General features: G+C 54.2%; 1 protein-coding gene across 3 annotated transcripts; it reads right to left on the reverse strand.

Annotated features, from left to right (window-relative positions):
- FOXN1 (forkhead box N1) lies at nucleotides 1–19,902 on the reverse strand (the record flags this gene model as incomplete). Of its 3 annotated transcripts, none has more annotated exons than XM_081028732.1 (9): nucleotides 1–320; nucleotides 1,895–2,386; nucleotides 2,583–2,790; nucleotides 6,363–6,459; nucleotides 7,870–8,000; nucleotides 9,814–9,924; nucleotides 12,331–12,789; nucleotides 13,196–13,327; nucleotides 19,858–19,902. In XM_081028732.1, the coding sequence occupies 9 exons, from the start codon at nucleotides 19,900–19,902 to the stop codon at nucleotides 1–3; spliced, it is 1,995 nt and encodes a 664-aa protein (XP_080884858.1). The 3 variants fall into 3 exon arrangements, with proteins under 3 accessions (XP_080884858.1, XP_080884857.1, XP_080884859.1); XM_081028731.1 differs by having other exon boundaries at nucleotides 9,814–9,927; XM_081028733.1 differs by lacking the exon at nucleotides 19,858–19,902 and having other exon boundaries at nucleotides 9,814–9,927; nucleotides 12,331–12,786; nucleotides 13,196–13,318.
- Between the last annotated feature and the right edge of the window lie 551 nt (nucleotides 19,903–20,453).

The following is a 20,453-nucleotide window of genomic DNA, read 5'->3' on the forward strand; positions in this document are numbered from 1 at the left end:
TCATGCTAGGGCCATGGGCTTGGAGCTGGGGCTGAGGTACACGGAGGGGCCAGCAGGGGCCGTGGGGGGCGTGGGCTCCAGCTCCATGAAGGCTGAGTAGAGGGTAGTGAGGTGCAGGTCACCCAGTGCCCCTGAGGCCCCGCTGCTTGGTGGTGCCAAGTTGCCTGACCCATTGCCTGTCTCTGCCAGACAGGTCCCAGGGTGGAAGCAGTGCGGTGGTGGGGGGGCTGGTGGCATTGGAGATGATGTCGGGGATGAGGTCACCAGTACCAAGGGGTCGAGGGCCAAGCTGTCATCCTTCAGCTGTTCCCACAGGTTTCCTAGTTGGGGGAGAGAACAGCTGTCATGAGAGGTACCAAAAGGGCCCTCTCTGCCCCCCTACCCATGGCTCTCATGTGCTAAATAGAGCAGGATTGGGGTAACACTGACTGGGGAACAGACCCTGGCACTAGCTGTGTGACCCCAGGCAGTTGCTGAACCTTTCTGATTCCTCCTCCCATGTGTGGTCTGAAAGCCATAGCCCAGATGACCTCTGTGGCTCTTTTTGGGGGTTGGGGAGGGTTGAGGATTTGAAAGCTGCCTGTTGGAAGGTTTGATGCAAATGCCTGGGGAGGGAGCCCCAGGAATTCTTCATCCTGGCTGTTGCCCAAGCTCCCAAAGAAGGTGGATCTGCAGCTCAGACCACAGGTCTTCCAACAGTGCATTGCAGGACCCCATAAGGTGGTGGGGCTTGGCTCCCTGGGCCTCCTCCTTTGCAGGGCCCAAGGGACAGGAGCAGAGCCAGGAAGCACACTGTACGCTGAGGAGCAAATAGGGCTGCCATCTGATCTTCCTGTTTGTGTCATGTGACCTGCATCGTGGCAGGCCAGGACCCGGTGCTTGCCCCGGGTATCAGGGCTACAGGATATGGAAGAAGGAGGCCAGACTAAACACTGATTGCACTTGGCTGCCTGAGTTCCAATCCCAACTCTCTCTCTTTCTAGCTAAGTGACCTCCAGTAAGTTACTTAACCTCCATGCTTCTGTGAAATGGGTTTAATAATCTCTCCTATCCTATAGGCCCGTATGAGGGAGCACACGTGAAGCGCCTAGCATGCTGCCTGATAGTTAGTAAATGTTTATAGTAGCCCACATGTCTATCTCTTCCTCTGAGGCTGTTGAGCCTTGCTTCCCGCTTCTGGACGGGAGCAAGTAGCTAGCTGCATTTCTTACAATAGCTTCCCAAAACCTGCACTGTCTCCTCATCAGATTGGGAGCTCTTGGAGGGTGAGCTGCCTCGACCTGCTTGCGGCGGCTCCCCATCCTAGTGTATGCAGGGGGTCAGAGGCCTGGGTCAGTACCCTCCTCCAAATCCCCTGTGGTCAGCACCAGGGCCTGGGATACACTGGAGTTGAGATGGGAATGGGTGGGCCTGGCCACAGGCAGAGATGGAGCAGGCAAGATGGAGTAGAATGGATAGAACCTCTCCCCGGACTCCTGCCCCCAAATCTCTTCAGGACCTACCTAGCTCTGAAGCTTTACATTCTTTTAGGGGGAAGGCCTCTTTCCTTCTGCATTAAAAGATAAACTCAGAAGATACATCTGCTTCTGGGAATGTTAGGATTATCAGGACAACCAAGCATGGAACAAAACACCAGGCCCTTTCCAGACTACCCAGAGCTGAGAGTGATGTGATGATGGCGTCAGTGGGAACATATTTAGGGGCACCACAAGGAGGGCAAGGGCACTCCCTTTTGCCCCTTGGCACCCCCTGCGAGCTCCAGCCTTCTCTGCTCCAGCTGACCGGAAACCCGGCCGCTAGCAGGCTGTAGCCCGGAGATTTGGAGGAATGGGCCACACCGCCAGGTGCATCTCTCCGGTTCTTTCCCACCTCCCCTTTCCCACCCCCAGCTCACCCTGGAAGTCAAAGTCGGTGAGAGAGGGATTGATGGCATCCAGGTCAGTGCCAAGGTCTCCGTCTGGCAGCAGGGTGTCATGCATGGTCCTGGCCGGGGAAGGCTCAGCCAGCAGCTTGGTGCTGTGGCTGGGTGGGGTGTGGGCAGGCAGAGGCGAGTCCTGGGGGGTGCCTGGCTGGGCCCGCAGCTCAAGATGCCCATCCGGCTGTGTGAACAACGGCTGCGGAGGTCCAGCAGGGGTCAGGCCCGATGAGAGGTGCGAGTATGTCTGCCCATAGCAGGACGGCGCGTGCCCCCCAAGTAGGTCCTGCAGGGGGTTTTTGCCCGGAATAGGGCCTGGAACTGGGTGGATTGAGTGCAGCGGCTGGGAGAGCCCAATTGGAGGTGCCAACGACCGGACAGGGCCTGAGCCTGCCAGCCCAGGGGGTGGGCAGCCCAGCAGTGGTGTGCCCAGCTTCTCCCTCTTATCTCCAATGAGGCTGTCCAGCTCTTCTGAAAAGGCCCGAGAGAGAGAGGGACACCATGAGACCTCCCTTTCCCCACAAACCCTCCCCAGCCTTGGCACCGCACTCAGGGCCCTTTCCTCACTCATCAATTTTCCTTGTTCAGGTTTTTCCTCCCCCCGCCCCCTCTTTCTTTTGGCTCTTGGGAACCCTGGGCGGCCCCTTGCACAGCTGGTCAGCCTCACCTGGCTTGGCCATGCTCTTGCGTACAGCAATGGGGTCTTTCCTCTTCCACTTCTGCAGCTCCTCCTGCATCTTGTCAATCTTGGCCGGATTGAGGGCCCACAGGCAGCCCTTGCGAGAGGAACTTCCTGATTTGTTCTCCACCTTCTCGAAGCACTTGTTGAGAGAGAGGTTATGGCGGACGGAATTCTTCCAGCCATCAGGTGCCGTCTGCCAGAGCAGAGCGAGACAAGAATTCAGGCTAGGATCAAGCAGCTAAAGCTGGTTCCAGGGCTGGCTCCAGAAAAACTGCACTCTCTGCACAGAACTGCAGCCCACTTTGGGACTTGTCCTCCTCCGCACCCAGCCCACGCTTGGTACCCTTCCGTGATGGGGCAGGAAATGTGACCACCAGATATTTTCACCTAAAATCTGCCTTCACCCTACCCGATCCCTAGCTGACCCTTCAGAGGATGATCGAGCTGACTCATAAAGGGGGGGCTGGTAGGTGCTGCAGAGGCCCCGCTTTCCCCCCGACCTGGACTGAGACCGCTCCCCGTGGGTCTTCAGGCTTGTGTTTGGAGCCCTTTGTGGAAAGGGAACTCACTGCTCTGAGGTCTTTGGTGTCAACTTTGGAGAGGGCAAGAGGGGGAGGCTACGGAATGTTCTTCTCCTGGGTCAGCCTCATCCCCGCTGGGACAAACGTGGGAGAAAAGAAAGATGGGTGAGATTGGTGAGTGTTTGGGTGTGTGCACATGTTGCACATAAATTTGTGTGTTTATTTGGATTTTGGTGTGTGTGTGTGTGTGTGTGTGTGTGTGTGTGTGTGTGAGAGAGAGAGAGAGAGAGAGAGAAAGAGAGAGAGAGAGAGAGAGAGAGAGAAAGAGAGAGAGAATGACTATGTGTATGAGCATGCATTTGTCCCTAAATGTGTCTCCTTGGTGTGAGCTTGTCTTGTCTCCTGGGAATGAGTCTGTGAATTCATCTGAGTGTGAGGACATGTGTGTCTCTGAGGATGAATGTGTGTGAGAAAGTCTCTCTGGGAGTGTGTGGGTATCCATGATTGTATGTGTGCGTGGGTGTGAGTGTTCACATGAGTGTGCCCGGGGGGTGTGCCCTGGTGGGGAGGCCAGCCTTCAGGCGGGGGGTGCTTGTGCCAACAGAATAAACACCCATTAGGAGGCCCGGTCATACCACCAGTCCAGTAATTGTGCCCAGGGAGGGTTGTAAAAACCATTAGGCTGACTCAGTTGGGTGAGAGGCGGTGGCAAGGGTGCTAGGAGGCACCCCCAGTTCTCCCACCTTCAGCTTTGTTCCAGGCTCTGGGACAGTCCTGGGCCCAAAAGGGGCTGACTGTGGGCAGAGCTCCCACTCTGGCCGGTGGGGCCCCTTCACCCTTACCCCCTGGCCCCTCTCCCTTTCAGCTTGAAGTTTCTGCTTAATGAGGAGTGGCCACTCCCTTCTCCCAGCTCACTTGCCCCAGGGAGCAGCCAGGCTGAATCACGCCCAGCAGAACTGGGCCCTGATGCCAGCGTCACTGCAAGTTGCTGGCAGGAACTGCTGGAGTCTTTCTCAAGGGCAGCTGGCCTAGGGCAGGGGGCTGGTTGAGATGACCCCCCCACCCCCAAGGCTCTCAGGGTCATGAGAAAGAATTCTTGAGCCTCCAAACCAGCCAGCTAGGGATTCACCTTCAACTCCCATGACAGTTCCTACTAGGAATCAAGGCTGTGTCGCCTGATGGGCAGCATTAATGGGCATTGGACCCTTTTACAGCCCCATAAATCTGAGATTTTGGGATGCCAGGGCAGCCCACACCCCAACCACTTCCTGTTTGGAAGGATGGTCAGCACTAGCAATTATGTCCAGTGGCTGGACACTTCCCCAGTCCCACATCCCTGACTCATGGGGCTACAGGATACCCACCTCACCTACCTTGGGCATGAGTGCTACCCCGGGTTCCCTCTGTTCTTGCCCAGAAAAATGACCTTTAAATGGGGAGTGAGAGATAGAGGAGGCAGGGGATCTTTGAACTAATTCCTTAGGTGGAACAGGGAGAAGTATCAGAATTAGAAGGAATCTATGTGCCAACTGGTCCAAATTGACCATTCTACAGATTGGGAAACTGAGGTTCAGAGAAGAAAGGGCCTAGCCCTAGATGGCACAAGGAGGAAGTGACAGACCACAGACTCCAACTCTGTCCCCTAGTTAAGGGCCCTGCCCAGGTCACCCCATAGGGCTGGCTTCACAATCTGAGGCCCGTCCCATCCTCACAGATGCTTTCTCTCTGAAGTCAAATGTAAACTTGGGAGTGAGGGAGTGATGCAACTGCTAAGAACAACAACTAGAACCAAAAAAAAAAAAAAAAAAAAAGCTGTTAGACCTCTTCACTCTTCAGCCCCATAAAACAGGGATTACACGGCTCCCAGGAAAAATAATTAAGCCAGGAAGATGAGATGCAGGGAGGGGCTGGGGACCAGGTCCGGAGTTAGCAAAGAGGAAAGAAAGGCTGAGAGGAGTGGGGCAGAGCCCTCAGTTCCCTCTCTCTGGCCTGGCCCCTTAAAGCTGTGGATGATCCTCCAAAGGATTTAGGGGTTAGGGAGAGTTTGGGCCCCTGACCTACTGGGGTACAGGGAAGCTCTGGGTACCGGCTGTAATGCTTCTTGAATCCCAGAGACAATTCTCCTCCCTCCACTCCCTTCCGGAACCTTTGGTAGATAACCATACTTTTCCATTCCTGGCCAGACCACTCTGGTCATCTTGCCCACTCCTCGTCTGATGACAGCTCAGCAAAACTTGTTTGAATATCAGCCTCAAATTATCCCCAGGCAGGACAATCGGGAAGATATGGGGCTGGGACTCATCCGCTGTCAGGTGGAGCTGAGTTGTGAATTACCTGGGCCTCGGCTCCCACCTTCTGCCTGGGTAGCAGATGAGATTGTATCCACCAGGATGCTGGCCTTGGAGAAGGCATTCCTCACACACAAGTTCTGATCTCCCCTGCACCCACCCCAGGAGAAGCGGTCTCTGCTGGAGGGTCTGAGGGGCATGCAGAGAAGGGAAGTGTGTGGTGTGTGAAACCAAACAGCTCGGAGCCAGCAACTGGTCCCACCTGCTGGGTGAACGTGAGCAGGTTGATCACCCTCTCTGATGTGTTTGCCCATCTGGAGAGAAGGGCACCTCTTCTGACCGCCTGTGTGGAGGGAGTCCAGTAGAGCTCCCAGAAGCCCGTTCTGTGGATGACGGGAACTAGATGTACATGGGAAGGTCAGGTGAGCCAGCCAGTTCCCTAGGACACTCAAAGACCATGAAGCCCATACCCCACTTTCTGGCAGAACTGCCGCTGAGCCTGCCGCCCACAGAGGCAGATCCTAATCTCTCCCTGGAAGGCAATGGGTTCTGCTGTCCCAGCACCCATATCACCTTGGCTGGCCAGCTCCTACCCAAATTCCTCCAGCCCTACGGCATCGTGGGGGCAGAGCTGAGGACAATCTCTCGTCTCTTCCCAAGCTCCCTCTCCTCACTTGGGGTAGGTGGATGCTCCTTGAAGCCTAACAGGACTGACCAGCATAAGGTCTGACTCCAGCCTGCTGTGTAACTCTGGGTGAATGGCTTGAGCTCTCTGTTGCACAAACAGAACTCAATCTTCATGAGCGGAGACAAGGAGAAGCATGTAGGGGGAAAACCCTCTCCTGGCTTTGATTCTGATGCTTCACCCATCTCCCAACCGAATCCTCTGGCTCCAGAGAGGCCTGGCTTGCCCAGGACTTGGGGGTGGGGGCGTGGGAGCAGATCTTGGGGCTTACCTTGAAGTAAGGGAAGTGTTCCGTCATAAAATTGTAGATCTCGCTGACAGGAAGGCTCCCAGTTTTACTGTTCTTAAGGGCCATGAAGATGAGGATGCTGAAGACAGAGAAAGCCCTGAGAGTTTGAAACTCTGACCAGGCCCGGTGTCTCCCCTCCCTCCCCTTGCCCCAGCCGGAGTTGTTAAGGAGAAATAAACTGCTGCAGAATTAATGGGTGAGAGGCTCTATGAGGTTGAAAGAAGGGATACAAAACTGTCCACTGAAGTCAGGAATTACAGTTATATGAGGGTCTTGTGGCATCTGAGAAATCTAGATTGCAATCCTGGCTTAGCCACTCATTAGCTGGTGACCTTGGGTGAGTGCCTTAACCTCTCTGAGCCTCAGTTTCCTCAGCTTTGAAGTGAAGAAAGTAATAGCTACCTCAGAGTTATGAGGATTAAGAATGATGCCTAGCACATAGAAGTCACTCATTAAATGGAAGCCGTCATTACCAATCAGCCCTCAGCAAATTGCATAGATGTTGGATAGCAAGGAAGGGAATCAAGGTTTCTTGAGCGTTTACAAAGTGCCAGGCATATTCTCTCAGTTAATCCTTCCAAAGGTCTGAATATTGCCTTCCTTCTTTCCTTCTTTCTTTCTTTCCTTCCTTCCTTCCTTCCTTCCTTCCTTCCTTCCTTCCTTCCTTCCTTCCTTCCTTCCTTCCTTCCTTCCTTCCTTCTTTCTTTCCTCCCTCCCTCCCTCCTTCCCTTTCTCCTCCTCCTTCTCCTTGTACCTCTCTCTCTCTCTCTCTCTCTCTCTCTCTCCTGTCTTTTAACAGATAAATAAACAGAAGCCCAGAGAGATTAAATAACTCGTGTGTGGTTTCACAGCTAGTAAATTCTAGGGCCTAGACTTGAACCTAGTTCTGCTAGACTCCAAGAATTGCATGTGTTCCTTTCTGCGCATCGTCCTACTTCCCATAAAACCCTTCTCTGTGCTCACTGATGTCTAAATTCCTTTTCCTTCCCCTGAGCTCACAGTGACTGATGACCTGACCCCATGTGGAGGTCGAGTGTCCCTGTTGGTTGGATGAAGGAAAGTTCAGATGGAAGTTCTCCCAGACGGGCTGGGTGCTGCTGGCCTGGCACTTAAAACCCTAGCCCCAGAGAAGGTACACAGGATCTGGCAGATGCTGAATAATTGAGTTGCCTCTGCAGTCCTCATCCCTCACTTATTTCCAGTAGAGCTTTGGGGTAGGGCTTCTCTCTGTAGCTGGGGAGGGAGGATATGGAAAAGGGGTGAGCCACAGACATGGCTCCCCAGGGTTAGACGAGAAGTCAGAGGTGATCTTGTCTATCCCCTGTCCCCACATAGGAATCACCTCTCCAATATCCTCTGGAAGCCCACTGGCTGGGACTCTCCCCACCCCACATCACCATTACCCTTATACCATGAGGATTCCATGCCTCAGTTTCCCCAGAGGTCCCTCACTTCTCTTCCTTGCACCCAGAGGTGCTGGGAGACATACCTGTAGGAGTAGATGGGTTTGGGGAAGAGAGGCTGGTGCCCATCGGTGCTGGCCTGGGGTGCAATCCGCTGGTACGGATAGTGTGAGGAGCCCAGGTAGGGTACAGGGTAGCTGCCACCACCTGGTGGGTACTGTAGAGGTCAAAGGGACAGAGTGGTTGCCATGGGAACCGGCCTTCCCAAGGAGGGGCGTCCCTTTCCCCCATTCATATACATCCAGAGAGGGAGCTAAGGCTAGATTCTTTTCTTCCCGGTTCTAGCCTCTATCACCCATTGTCATGGGCTCCAATAGCTATCTGAGGGGACTGGCTGAGGTTGTGGACATCTGAAGGTCTGTGAGGAGACCCACATTCCAGAGTTCAGGATCTCAGAGTCCTCAAAGCTCCCTTCCTCCAGCTCTTTCTCTCAGGCCCTCTAGGTACTCTGGTTGCCATGGTTAAGAGATAGTTGTCTGGCTGGGCTACAGGTGTGAGGGGTTGCCCGGGCTTCTGCACCCTTCTGGACAGGAGTGCTAGACAGGCCTCCCTTGCATCTCCTGGAGCAGCTGGGCCGGAAGTGGGATATCCAGCTTGGGCGTTTGCTGGGCACTGCCACCTTTTACGAGTTTCAATGGCTCTTTGAAAGGGCCGGTCATGGTGGTGGGCAGGTGGGGGTAGGAGGTGGTTTTACAGCAAAGGGAGTGGCTGAGGTGCCAGGGATGGTGTTTTATGGGGGCGAGGAGGGGGAAGGAGACTCTGACTCCCCCATCTACTCCAAGCTGAAGTGCTTTATCCAGGTCACCCGAGAGGCACTTAGTGCCTGAGTCACCCTCTCTGCAGGCTCCATAAAGCCCTGGGTGCGGCCATCTTGGAGGAGGGGGTACGGAATGCAGAGGGCATCAAAGCAAGGCTAGGCATGGTGAGGCCATTTAAGGTCTGGTAGCCCCTTAGCCCTGCTGTGGCTCACACCCTGATGGGCAACCCTGCCTCGGAAACACCTACCCTGTGTCAGACCATGAGCCTCAGGCTGGCTTTGGCCATTCTAGCTGGACCCCTCATGGGATGACCTCTCATGTGTCCCCGCTGCTTCCCTCCATCTTTCTTCCCACAAAGCAAGCAGTCTGACTACCTTCCCCCCGCCACGTGCCTGCCTCCCTGGCTGGGCCAAGATTAGGGCTAATGCCAAAGGCTGGGAATAGAACCTGCTCCACAGGCAGGGCTTGTCTTAGTGCCAGGCTGCAGGTGGATGGAGCTGGGCGCTGGGCAGCCACTTGCTCTGTCTTGCCCGGTGACTCCTAGGAGCTGCTTAGCTGCTCTGGGGCTCTTTTCTTTCTATCTCTTTTTAAAAACCTCCATCCCATGCCAGTGTGGGGCAATTACCTGGCATCCTATACATCTGGGAGGAGCTGAGGCTGGGCAGTGGGATAGGCAAGGGGGAAAGGGCCAAAGATGATGGGGACTTGGAGCTTCCAGGTGGGAAGTCCCCCTTACCCCATGCCTGGTCCCACCCTATCTAGGCTAAAAGCAAGTTTGAGGCCAAGGCCACATGTTAAGATGGCGGCTGACCCAGATGGCAGCCCATTGTTCCCTGCCTTTCTCAGCCTTCTGTATCACCCCACACACTCCTTTTCTCTCTGCCCTGTCTTTGTCTACCTCTCTTCCTTCCTCCATTTTTGGTTCACATCTGGGCCCTGGCCCAGTCTCAGCCCCATTCTCTTTTCTAAGACCTCTCAGGTCCTGCCTGGGTCTCAGAAAAGCCCCACTCAACCCTAGAGAAGGGTAATTGCTTCACTCCCCATGAACCGCTGTCCCCCACCCCAGGTGGCCCAGCCGGAGGGTCAGGGCCCTGCCGTCCTTACCTGCTCACCCAGTTGTGCACAAACTCGCTCATATGCACACCCACACACCACAAACCCACATAATATCCTGAGACCCTGGGAAAGCATGCCCACTTGCCCCAGACCCACCTGGTGGAAGGGGGGCTGGGAGGAACAGTACATGTGCTGCAAGGGAGGCTGGAAACAGTACATCCCAGGACCACTCTCCAGAGCTGGGGGCTTGACCTTGACTTCTGACCCCTGCTGGAAGAAAAAGCAGATGACTAGGCTGGGCTTTGTTTTTCTTGCTTTTTCTCTTCTGTGCCTTAATCCTTCCACAAAAACAACCCCTACATGCCCTCCCCCAAAGCTTGTTCCTGGAGAACAAACAGAGAATAGAGAATGGCAGGGAATTTTCTGAGGGAACTCAGCAAGTTAGTGGTGGAGCTAGGGCTGGAAGTGACAGTACTCCCTACCTCCCACCTCATTGCAGGTGACAGGCTGAGTGTGGGCTGTCCAGAGAAGGGGGGAAAACTTGTCAATGGTTTCACTGAGGTTGAGATAGGGCCAGAGATCTCCCTGGAATGGCGCAAGGGTGTAGTGCCTGACCCCACTCATCAAGCCAGGCCCTGGCACCTGCTTGCTGGTTCTGAGCCCCCACCCTCTCAGAATAGGTCTGCAAAGGACACCCCTGAAAAGTTCACAACTCCAGAATTCCCACTTCAGAGCCATGAGGAGGGGAGCATAGGAAGTGGCCAGACAGGTTGGTCCAGCTGGGGCCCCCAGACCCTGCCCCTTCCTCTTCTGCAAAGCCCAGGGAAGCTCCAGCAGACTCTCTGGAAGGTACTGGTGAGTCCATCCCCAACTCAGAGCCTTTGCTCCCTGCTTCAGGGAGTCTGCCCAGTTGCTGGTCTGCATGAGCCCATGGCACTCTCTCACCTTGGCACAGGGAGCCTGTAGCTGCTGATGGTGACCAAACTCTGGTTTCCTATGAATTGTGAGCCCTACATAAAGCCCCCAGGGCCTAACACAGAGCTCTACCCTGAGTAGGGCCAGGAAAGGTGGTCAGCTAGGTACTGAAAGGTAAATAAGGCCCGGAGGAGGTAGACCCCTCTTCCTGGGGTTCCGAGGGGCCTTGGGAAACAGCATCTGGGCCCAGAGGGTCAAACCAGCTGTGAGCTCTTTCTGGGTGTGCCCTGGGGTTGCTGATGCATAGATAACCACAATCATAGAATCTCAGGCCTGGAAGGGCCAAGAACACTGTGTCCAACCCTCTCATTTGGCAGATGATGGGGCTGAGCCCATGAACGGGAAGTGATATGCCCGGGTCACCTAGATTGTTGACCAGCTAGCTATGGGTCTCTGTACCCAAACTCTTCTCCACTGTGCAGGGAGTAAGGGCTTGGGCTCAAAGCTCAACCTCACCTCTTCTAGGCCAAGGGACAACAAGTCACTTGACGTCTATGGAGCCTCAGTTCACCCAACTGCAAAATGGAGATAGTAGGAACTCTTCAGAGGGCTGTCGTGAGGATTAAATGGGCGCACTTGAAAGACATCACCTGGCAGAGTGACCAGGGGCTGTCACTGGGTAGACATTTGGGGCAGTGGAGGGGGGAGGGAGGAAGGGCAGGCAGCAGCTGATGTGATGGCGCCCTCACTTGGGCTGCTCTCATATTCAATGGGCCTGAGGAGAAGCCACAAAAGGGCTCCAGAACGAGAACAAAGTCCTGTCTTGACCACACCTGGTAGGTGCCCAACACATTTCTCTATCTTCCAAGCCTGGGAAACAGACTTTTGTGGGGGGTTGGCTTCAGGATGTAATGGGAGCCTGTTTGAAAGCAGGAGGTAAGAAGGGCTGGAAGGTATTGGGAGTAGGAATAGCCCAGGTTGAGCCTGCTCAGTGCTCATCACCTTGGGGACCTCCAAAGCTGGGGAGCAGGGAGCAAAGCTCTTTTTGGCTTTCCTCTTTCTGAGACAACAAGCCTATGAGGCAGATACTGTGAAATATACTTTTCGGATAAGGCTCAGAGAGGCTCAGTGACTTGTCCGCGGTCACACAGCTTGTGAATATGGCGGTAGAAGGACATGTTGACTTTCCAAGGTGCTTTCAAGCTACTTCTATGAATATACCTAAGCCCCACTCTGGGCAAAGAATGGGGTCAGGAATGGTCCTTAGGGAAGACTTAAGCCCTCTCTCAGCTCTGTGTGCCCAAATGGAAGCGGGAGAGGGAAATATTGTGCTCCTTGGCTCCTCCCTAAACCCTTTCTCTTGGCCTCTGGAATGTGTTTTTCTTCTCACATTTGCATATGGGCGTGTAGGTCTGGCTGGGGATTCTTACACTTAAACAAACAGAGAGAAGTCACACACTGGAATCCTGACTCAGGAGCCTCTGGGAAGCTGCCAGCTTCCTTAGCCTGACCTGCCTCCCCCATCTTTTTCCCTCCAAGCTGGACCAGGCCAGCATCCCTTCCCCAGATGACCTGGAGGCCCAGAATGAAGCCAAGAGACCCCAACTCACTGGGCTTGCTGCTTCCCTGATGTACGCTGACTCTGAGTGGAAAAGTCTGGAAAGGGAAAGTGGGGAGTTCAATCTCAGAGGACTTATCTGGGCTGCTGGCAGCTGGCACAGAGAGGAGGTGGGATGCCCACTGACCACGGGTACTTACCAGGACTTGGGGGCTGTGCTCCTGGCTGGGGTAGGGGAGCCCATTGCACCAGGCCTCTGCTGAGAAGCCAGGCAGGAAGGCCTCGGCCTCCCCCACATCGACAGGAATCTCCTCGAAGGCCTCCAGCACCTCCGGAGTCTTAAAAGAGTGTCCATCAAGGGCCAGAGCGGCCTGGGCCTCAGGGAAGATGTCCTCCTGGAAATGCCGCTTGTATGGGTGGAAAGGCACGTGGCTGCCTTTAAGGAAGCGCCCGGGGCTGCTTGCTGGGCCCTCCTCAAAGCCGAAGGCTGGGTACTTGTCTGAGGGTGACAGCCGGAAGGGACCCGGGCCAGGGCCGGCTGGGCAGTGGCCTTGCTCAGGGCCTGGTGATGCGATGCTGGGGCTGTGTGGGGGCAGTGAGGGTGCCCTCTCTGAAGGGCCATCGGGCACAAATGACGAGCAGCTGAAGCCGGCATGCTTCTAGGTGGACAGAGGGTAGAGACCTGTGAGTGGAGGCTGGACCAGGACGCTACTCTGTGCTAGGGTGCAGGGGTTGGGGGCTGAGTTCTGGGGAGTCCCCAAATGATGGAGGAGACCTAGCCTGCCCTGAGAAACCAAGTCTGGGAAGGCCATGCTGCTCTTAAACCTGGGGTTCCCCCAGTAAACGGATGTACATTCCTGCCCTGGGAAAGCTCCAGACTCAAGGGATAAGCAAAGGCCATATCTGAATACTTTTGGATCTTGGAGCTACTGGGTACTTGTTTGCTGGTGGAAGGGACAAGACAGACCCAGATGGTCCCTGGGCAGTGGGGGTTACCGGTCCACTAGCTGTGTGTTCAGCCCTCAGGCCTTGGCCTCAGCCCAGGCCTAGGTGCCAGGTACTTACGCTTTGTGGGGCAGGGGAGCCTGGGAGGCCTGGTGCCTGCATGAGGTCCCCTTGGGGCTCGCCCTCCAGGATGGTGGGGCCCGGCAGCGTGACGTCAGATTGCGGCGGGAGTAGTGACACCATCACCCAGTCCTGGCCTCGAAGAAAGCCGGCTACGATGAGAATGAGGACCAGCGTCGAGGGGTGACGAACCCTAAGTCCACCACCTCCACTCCCACCCCATCCCTGGGTTGGGACCCTGACTCCAGCCAGACATCAGATGACCAAGAGAGAGACAGGCAGGCAGAGAGACAAACAGAGAAACTGAGAGAAACTTCAACAACACAAGGAAGCAGATAAACAGTGTGAGAGAGTAAGACACAGGGAGAGAGAAGACTGGTGGAGAGGGAGCAAAATGAGCCAGGTAGGAGCCTCCCCACCACCTCCAGCGCCTGTCAGAGAGAAAGGGCTTGGCAGCTCTAGACTCTGCAGCTGCAGAGTAATGAAGTAGTAGTGGTTCCCAGTAAGACCCTGCCTCTGGCTCCTTGTGCTCTGTCTCTTGTCTCCTCAATGCTGGACTGGGCTAGGTGGCGGTGGCACACAGTCCCTGTGCAGTGGCTGAGCAAGTGGGTGGTCCTGAGAGGAAGGGGAGCTGGAGAGTAGGCGAGGCCCAGGCCTGGGGTGGGAGTGACCCTCACATGGCAGGTGACCAGCTCTTAGCAGGGGCTCAGGCTGTAGTGTCACCCGTGGTGGCCTCGGCCTTGCTGGCATGGCTATCATGTACACCTGGGGACCCGTGACTCTGGCATGGCACTGGGGACGCTGCCACTGGTCCGCTGTAGAACGTCTGGCATGTGCTGTTTTTCTCCTACATCCTCCAAATTCCATCTCATAGCTGTGACTTTGTGCGGGCTACTGCCCTTTCTGAGCTGTCATTTTATCATTTGTAAAGCAAGGGACTTGGACTACATGATACCCGAGGGCTCTTTCTGCTCAGACCTCCTCGAATTATAGGAGAGCTCTGTCCCCAGCACAGCCGCGCGGTTGAGGACTCAGCTCCAAGCCAGCCTTGGCCTTTCCTTGCTAGCGGTGCCAGCAAAGCTCTCTGAGCCTCAGCGTCATCACCTACAAATCAGGGAAAGAGCTAGGGCCTCTCTCCTGGGCATGCTGTTTCAAATGACATCCCGCACACAAACGATTTAGTACAGTGCCTGCGTGTAGTAAGGGCTCAATAAATGCCAGCTCTCATTGTTAATATCATTATTAGTATGGCTCTTACTACCAATGTCATCCTCAGGTCTCTGCCTTCCTTCTCCTTCACCTGCAAAGGGCAACTGCTCTTGAATTTACTCCTCTTTACCCAGTGGTCTCTGGTAAAGGCTACCATTTGTTGAACACATGCTCTGGGCAGGCCACCGTGTAAATGATTTGGAGAATTTCCTCATTGGTTTGTCAGAACACCTCTGAGGAAGGTGCATTATTAATTCTACTTTTCAGATGAGGAAACTGAGGCTCAGAGGAACTATGTGACTTGCCCAAGGCACATAGCTAATCCTTGATAGAGTCAGGATTCGAACTTATATTTGTCTGATTCTGGAGGCTGCACTCCTCTTACAGTTTCTTCATTTGCCGGGGGTCAGAGTGGGGTTGGGATAAGTTGGGGGACCAGGCAACAAGAAAAGCATGAAGTTTACCCTTATCCCTCCTACCCAAGACCCAGTCAAGCAGAGCCGGATAACTGTATTTATTTCCCAAGCCATACTCTCCCAGGAGCTCTGGGAAAGAGAGATGGCTTTGGTGGCCCCATAGTACCCAGCCCGGTGTTAGCATATCTTTGCTAAATAAACTATCTCAAATCGTTTGACAGTAGACAGGAAGGGAAGGCATTTGCCCAAAGTCCCTCAGGGGATCAGTGGTGAGGGAGGCTGGTAGCTGGGGTCCAGCTGGGGGCCTAGTGGGAGGCTCTCCCGCCCCTTCAAGAGTCTCCACCGCCCCTTCTCCATGTCCTGGCGCCCACTCACTCGGCAATGCTAAATGTGGCGTGACCGGGGAAGCGCCGAGCTGGCCGTAACTGGACACCGCAGTGGAGCAGGCATGGGGCCCAAGGTGCAGGGCAGCCCATCTCCAGCTCCGCATGACTGCCCGGCCTCACCCCCACTCCCTGGACAGCTCCTGGACCTGGACAGCTGTGGCCTGCCTGCCACGCCTGGCCCCAACCCAGAGCTGCTTTCCCAAGGTGTTCTCTAGCACTCCAGAGGCAAGGCTGGGGGCCCTTCCTTCCCCCAAGACTCAGACTTTGTAACAGGTGCGGTGGTGGTCACTCCTCTCTCTGGAGGCCAAATAGCATGTGGTTAAGAGCAAGAGTTTTGGATTTGAGCCAACCTGAGTTTGAGTCCCAGCTGTGTCACTTCCTGGCTGAGTGACTTTGAACAAACTGAGTAATTCTCTGTATCTCACTTTGCTCCTCTGATAAATGGGGCTTGCGGACCAACCTCACAGGGTCGCCATGAAGATTAAGTAAGACGACGCCTACAAGGTGTCTGACAGAAAATGCTCAAAGGACGTATCACACATCTGACCTCACGGGCCAAATGTGGCTGTGGCCTCTGACCCCAGACTTGACTTTTCCTGATGGTCTCGCTGCTTCAGGCCTGGCAGGCCTGGGCAGACTGGCTAATGATCCCGTGCCCAGGTGGCAGCTGCCCTTGCCAGCTCTGTCCTGTCTGCCTGGCCTTCACTCAGCCTGCCTCAGAGGGCTCAGATCCGAGTTCTGCTCCTCTGAGACCTGAACCTGAGCCCCACCTCGGGCCGCACCTCCTGCCGAGGGTCTGGCCTTCCCAGAAGGCCCCCTGCAGCGTCTGCTTCACTCGCATCCTTGCACCAGCCCCTGTATTCCAGGATCCCATCTCTAGTCCTCTTTGAGCTCCTGCATGTAAGAGGACTGAATTGAAGGCTTCAGGTCATGGTCATGGCTTTCACACACCCCTGGCTTGGCCAAACCATCACCCCCCCCCAAGTCCCCAGGGACAGGATTAGAACCAAGGAGGCTATACAGAGTTTGAAGGCCCATCCCTTCATTTGCATAGAGGATGCAGCAGTCTTGGGAGGGTCCTTGGTGCAGGGTTTCCTCTGGGAAGGTTTTATAAATGATAACTCTTGATTCAGGACCATTGGTTGCCTCAGCCGAAATTCTATTTTACAAATGAGGAAAGGAAGCTCAGAGAAGAAGCTGTGACTTGCCTAAGATCACACAGCCCGGAAAGAGGGGGGGTCCTCCATCAACTGCAGTCCAAAGGGCCCTCCTGCCTCGGGGGCAGGGTGGACGGGCTCTGCTTGGTGTATATCGGGGGCTCCTGTCCAACACAGGGAAGGGCTCACTGTGGGGAGAGGGACAAGCCTGCCTTGGCCCCTGACCTCAACCTGGAGTGGTCGGCAGAGCCCCGAAGTTGATTGATCTAGTTCAAGAGCTCTAGGATCAGGATTGGATTTGAATCTTAGTAACTGTAGGACCTTGGGTGGACAAGTTGTTTAACTTCCTTCTCTGGGCCTCAGTTTCCTCATTTGTAAAATAGGGCTAATAATACATACCTCTCTGGAGAATTAGATGAAATATTGCTTGTAAATAGCTTAATGCATAGTACGTGCTCAATAAATTATAGCTATTATTAATAATTAACAGTGGGACAGAGTTAATTTAAAGCATTAGCTCGGGATGGGGGCAGGGAGACCAGAAGAAACTCCTCTTCCTGCTTCCCACCTCCGTCTCCCTGACACCCGCCTCCTCCATTAGCAGAGGCTAAACTTCCCTGCTCTTGATTTTCTGGCCTTAGAGATCATTTCCACCATTCCACTGTGGCAGAATGGCTATAGAAATTCCCAGGGATTAGAGTAGGAAGGAGGGGGTGACTGTTGCTTTGGATCCCTCAGGAGGCCTCTCTGATGGCTGACAGCATTCTGGTGCTGACAGCCTCTATTCAAAAGGAGTCTTTTACTGATGGCTAACCTTTATCCTACCGGCTGTAGGGAGCACAGTGGGATGTGCATGTACAAATCTCAGCAAACCAATGCCGGAGGTCCAGTCAGCTCTCTTCCTTTCTCAGATCCCAGAAGCTACCCCAGATGGTTCTCCTCACCGTGCACTTAGTGGGGGTTCCCACAAGCCACAATCTACCCCTTTCTGGGCTGGAGCTAGGAGAGGACTTGCAATGTACCCCGGGGTCCCTCCAACTCCAACGATGGTCACCAGCCTAACTCCACATCTATAAAGCACTCTGCAGTTTACCACGCACGACTGTACCTATCATCTCATTTCATCCTCCTTTCGCTCCGGAGGGGTTGGAGGCAGTGGTGCGCTGGAGCCAGCAACTATCGATTTTCAAGAGCCAATTGTGTCCCTCTCTTTCCCAACTCCATGTTCAGTGAAATCAGCCCAAATGGGACATGGTGGGAACATTTGCCCATGGAAATTAGCAAATACTTACAAATTACAAAGCACAGCCTTTTTTTTTTTTTTTTTTTTTTTTTTTTTGGAGAACATTTACCAGCACGTCACTGGAAAGGGAACAAGGTCATTAACCCCATTTTTCAGGGGCAAAAAAACTGAGGTCCAGAGAGAAGTGACATGCTCTGGACGTGTCACTTCTAACTAAAACTGAAAACCACAACTCCTGATTCTCAGCCCTCGAGAACCCCAATCACACCCCCAAACACACACACTCCAGGGGTGCAACTCTGGCAAAACGTTCACTGAAGACCATTTCAGTAGCTGGGCATTTTCTCTACCCTCTGTTCTCTGAACTTCTCCTCTTTCCATGATCCTTGGTGAGTGGGAGGGTAGGGATGGAGAAAGAGGTGGACTTGATCTTCTGTGGAGTTGGAGGGAAAACAGAAATGACCTTCTAACCTGAGTAGGAGAGTGACAGGTAAGAAATTCCCCAGAAAGCTTGACAACAGGATCAGCAACAATCACTATCAAATCCCTGCTCTGCCCCTTTCTCACAAACAGCCAGACCTATGTCCCTCTGCGCAGCACCTCTCCCCACATCTCATAAACCAGTTCCCTAGTGCCTCAGGACTCAAGCACAAGGGGCCATTTGGGGGTGGGGGCTGGGGAACACCTGGTTTTCTGGTTGTATGACCTTGGACAAGTCACTTCCCCTTTCTGTACTCAGTTTCCTTATAAGTAAAATGAGGCACTGGAATTATTTGCATCTAAAGATGCTGAAGCTGGTCCTGTGGATGTGTCTGTGGTCCACAGAGCTGTCAGCTACGTTCTGACCTCAGGAGGGAACTCCCTGAGGAAATCCTCAAGGGGAACAAGAACAGCTGGGTGAGTTATTATATCCCAGAAAGGAAGTGCTGTATTATCATCCCCATTTTATAGATGAGGAAACTGAGGCTCAGAGAGGATAACCCAACTTGGCCAAATTCACTCAGCTAGTAAATTACGTTCCCCAGGATTCAGATACCAGGGTACTTCAAAGCCAGGGTGCTTAACTACTATGCCACATGGCCCCACCTTGGGGACACCTCAGCTTCCTTGCTCACACATGGAAGCCAGGGCAGCAGGTGGGGGGCAAGGTTGGAGATTTCCTTGGGAGGGTCTGTCCCTGCATCTCCTGTGGGCAGCTGAGTCACAGAGGACACCGAGGGCCCTCACTGGGCACTCTCCACACTCCCTCCTATCTGGACTGCCTCCTACCCGCCCTTTATGAGAGAGGTGGAGACGGTGCAGTTCCGCCTTAATGGTTTCAGTTGCTGGCTGCGGCAGCATGTTTTATGAGGGGTGGGGCCATGCCCAATGCTGCCCGTGGCCCCACCCGGGGCTCCACCCGCCAGGCTGCTGGGAGGGGTCCCCTGGAGCAGATCGTTAATTACCTAAGGGGGGGTAGCAGGGAAGGGCCTGGAGGCTCTCTCCTGCGGCTTGGGCACCCCATGATACTCAGCATCTGGAGGTGCCAAGAAGGAGGAGGTTTCTAGCTCCTCTCTTCCCATCAAGGTTGGGGTTTCTGAGGCCAAAATTCTGGCCCCTCTGGGTCTTGACCCTGCCTGGGTTTCAGGAAATGGGTCAGGTGCCCTTGCCTTGAGATCTGATGAAAGTGATTTGAGAAGCAGCTACAGACAGATAGAAAGGTGCAGTGGGGAAGAAGAACAAAGGATGAAAAAACAAACTTGTCCTCCTTGTGATACTTTCCTCAAATCTGAGCCACTGACAATTACAGCAAGGTCATTCCCATTCCCCAAATCAGGGCTCTCCCAAAGCCACTTCAGTCATTCCTCGGCCTCTGGAAGTAGGCTGGTCCTAGCGCATTGCTCAGAATACTCATCCTGAAAAAACACTTAAGCCAGCTTTCATGCCCAGGGCTGACTTGGAAATTCTTCCAGATAGCTAACCTTAATCTTCCTTGTAATCTTAGTCCTTTTATCTTGTCCTTCCTGCCATTCACCAAGGGACCCTCCAGAGGCTAGTAAATGGCAACAGACTCATCCCTTCTACAGAGTGGGTCCCAGTCTTGCTGCAAATGCTGACTCCAACAGCTTTCTGTTCTCCCACACTTCTTTACCTAGCACTCCTTTCTTTCCACCATCCCTCACCACGTCTGGGCAGCTTTCCATCTCTCCAAACCGTCCCCAGCCCCTGCCACCCAACCCTGGCCCCAAAGGAGCTGAATCCAAGCACTCACAGTGGGCCCTGGGCCATGGCCACCATCACGGCTTCGGGGAGTCATCAGGTTAGCAACACCCCAAGAACCTCCATGGAGGTATAAATACTCCCACATACCTGGACCGGCCCCCTGCCTGAGGGTTGGGGCGGGGCTGCCTCCCCAGGCCAGGCAGGCAAGTCACATGCCCCATAAATGCCTAGGACCACAGGCCCTTCCCAGCAGCCCTGGGGAGACAAATTGGGCCTGACCTCTCTGGATGGATAGACGATGGATGGGTGGATAGATGGGAGGATAGATGGATGGACAGAACCTACAGATAGATAGATGGACAGAACCTACAGATCAATGGATGGACAAATGACTGGATGGAAAGGTGAATACACGGATAGGTGGACAGTGGGACAGATTGCTGGGAGTCCTTGACCTACCTGTGGATGCTTATTTGGTAGATGGGAAAGAAAGGGTGCTTGGTTTCAAGGAAAGAAAAAATGCTACCCCTCAAAGCTTCCATCCATCCCTTTCTGAGACACACCTACCAGGACACCTTCTCTCCTCTGCGATGGTCACCTAGTCTGCGAGACTGGCTCCACTGGGTTCTCCCTACTCCTTAGGTG

This window comes from Rhinolophus hipposideros, assembly GCF_964194185.1.
Source record: "Rhinolophus hipposideros genome assembly, chromosome: 20".
NCBI lineage: Eukaryota > Metazoa > Chordata > Mammalia > Chiroptera > Rhinolophidae > Rhinolophus > Rhinolophus hipposideros.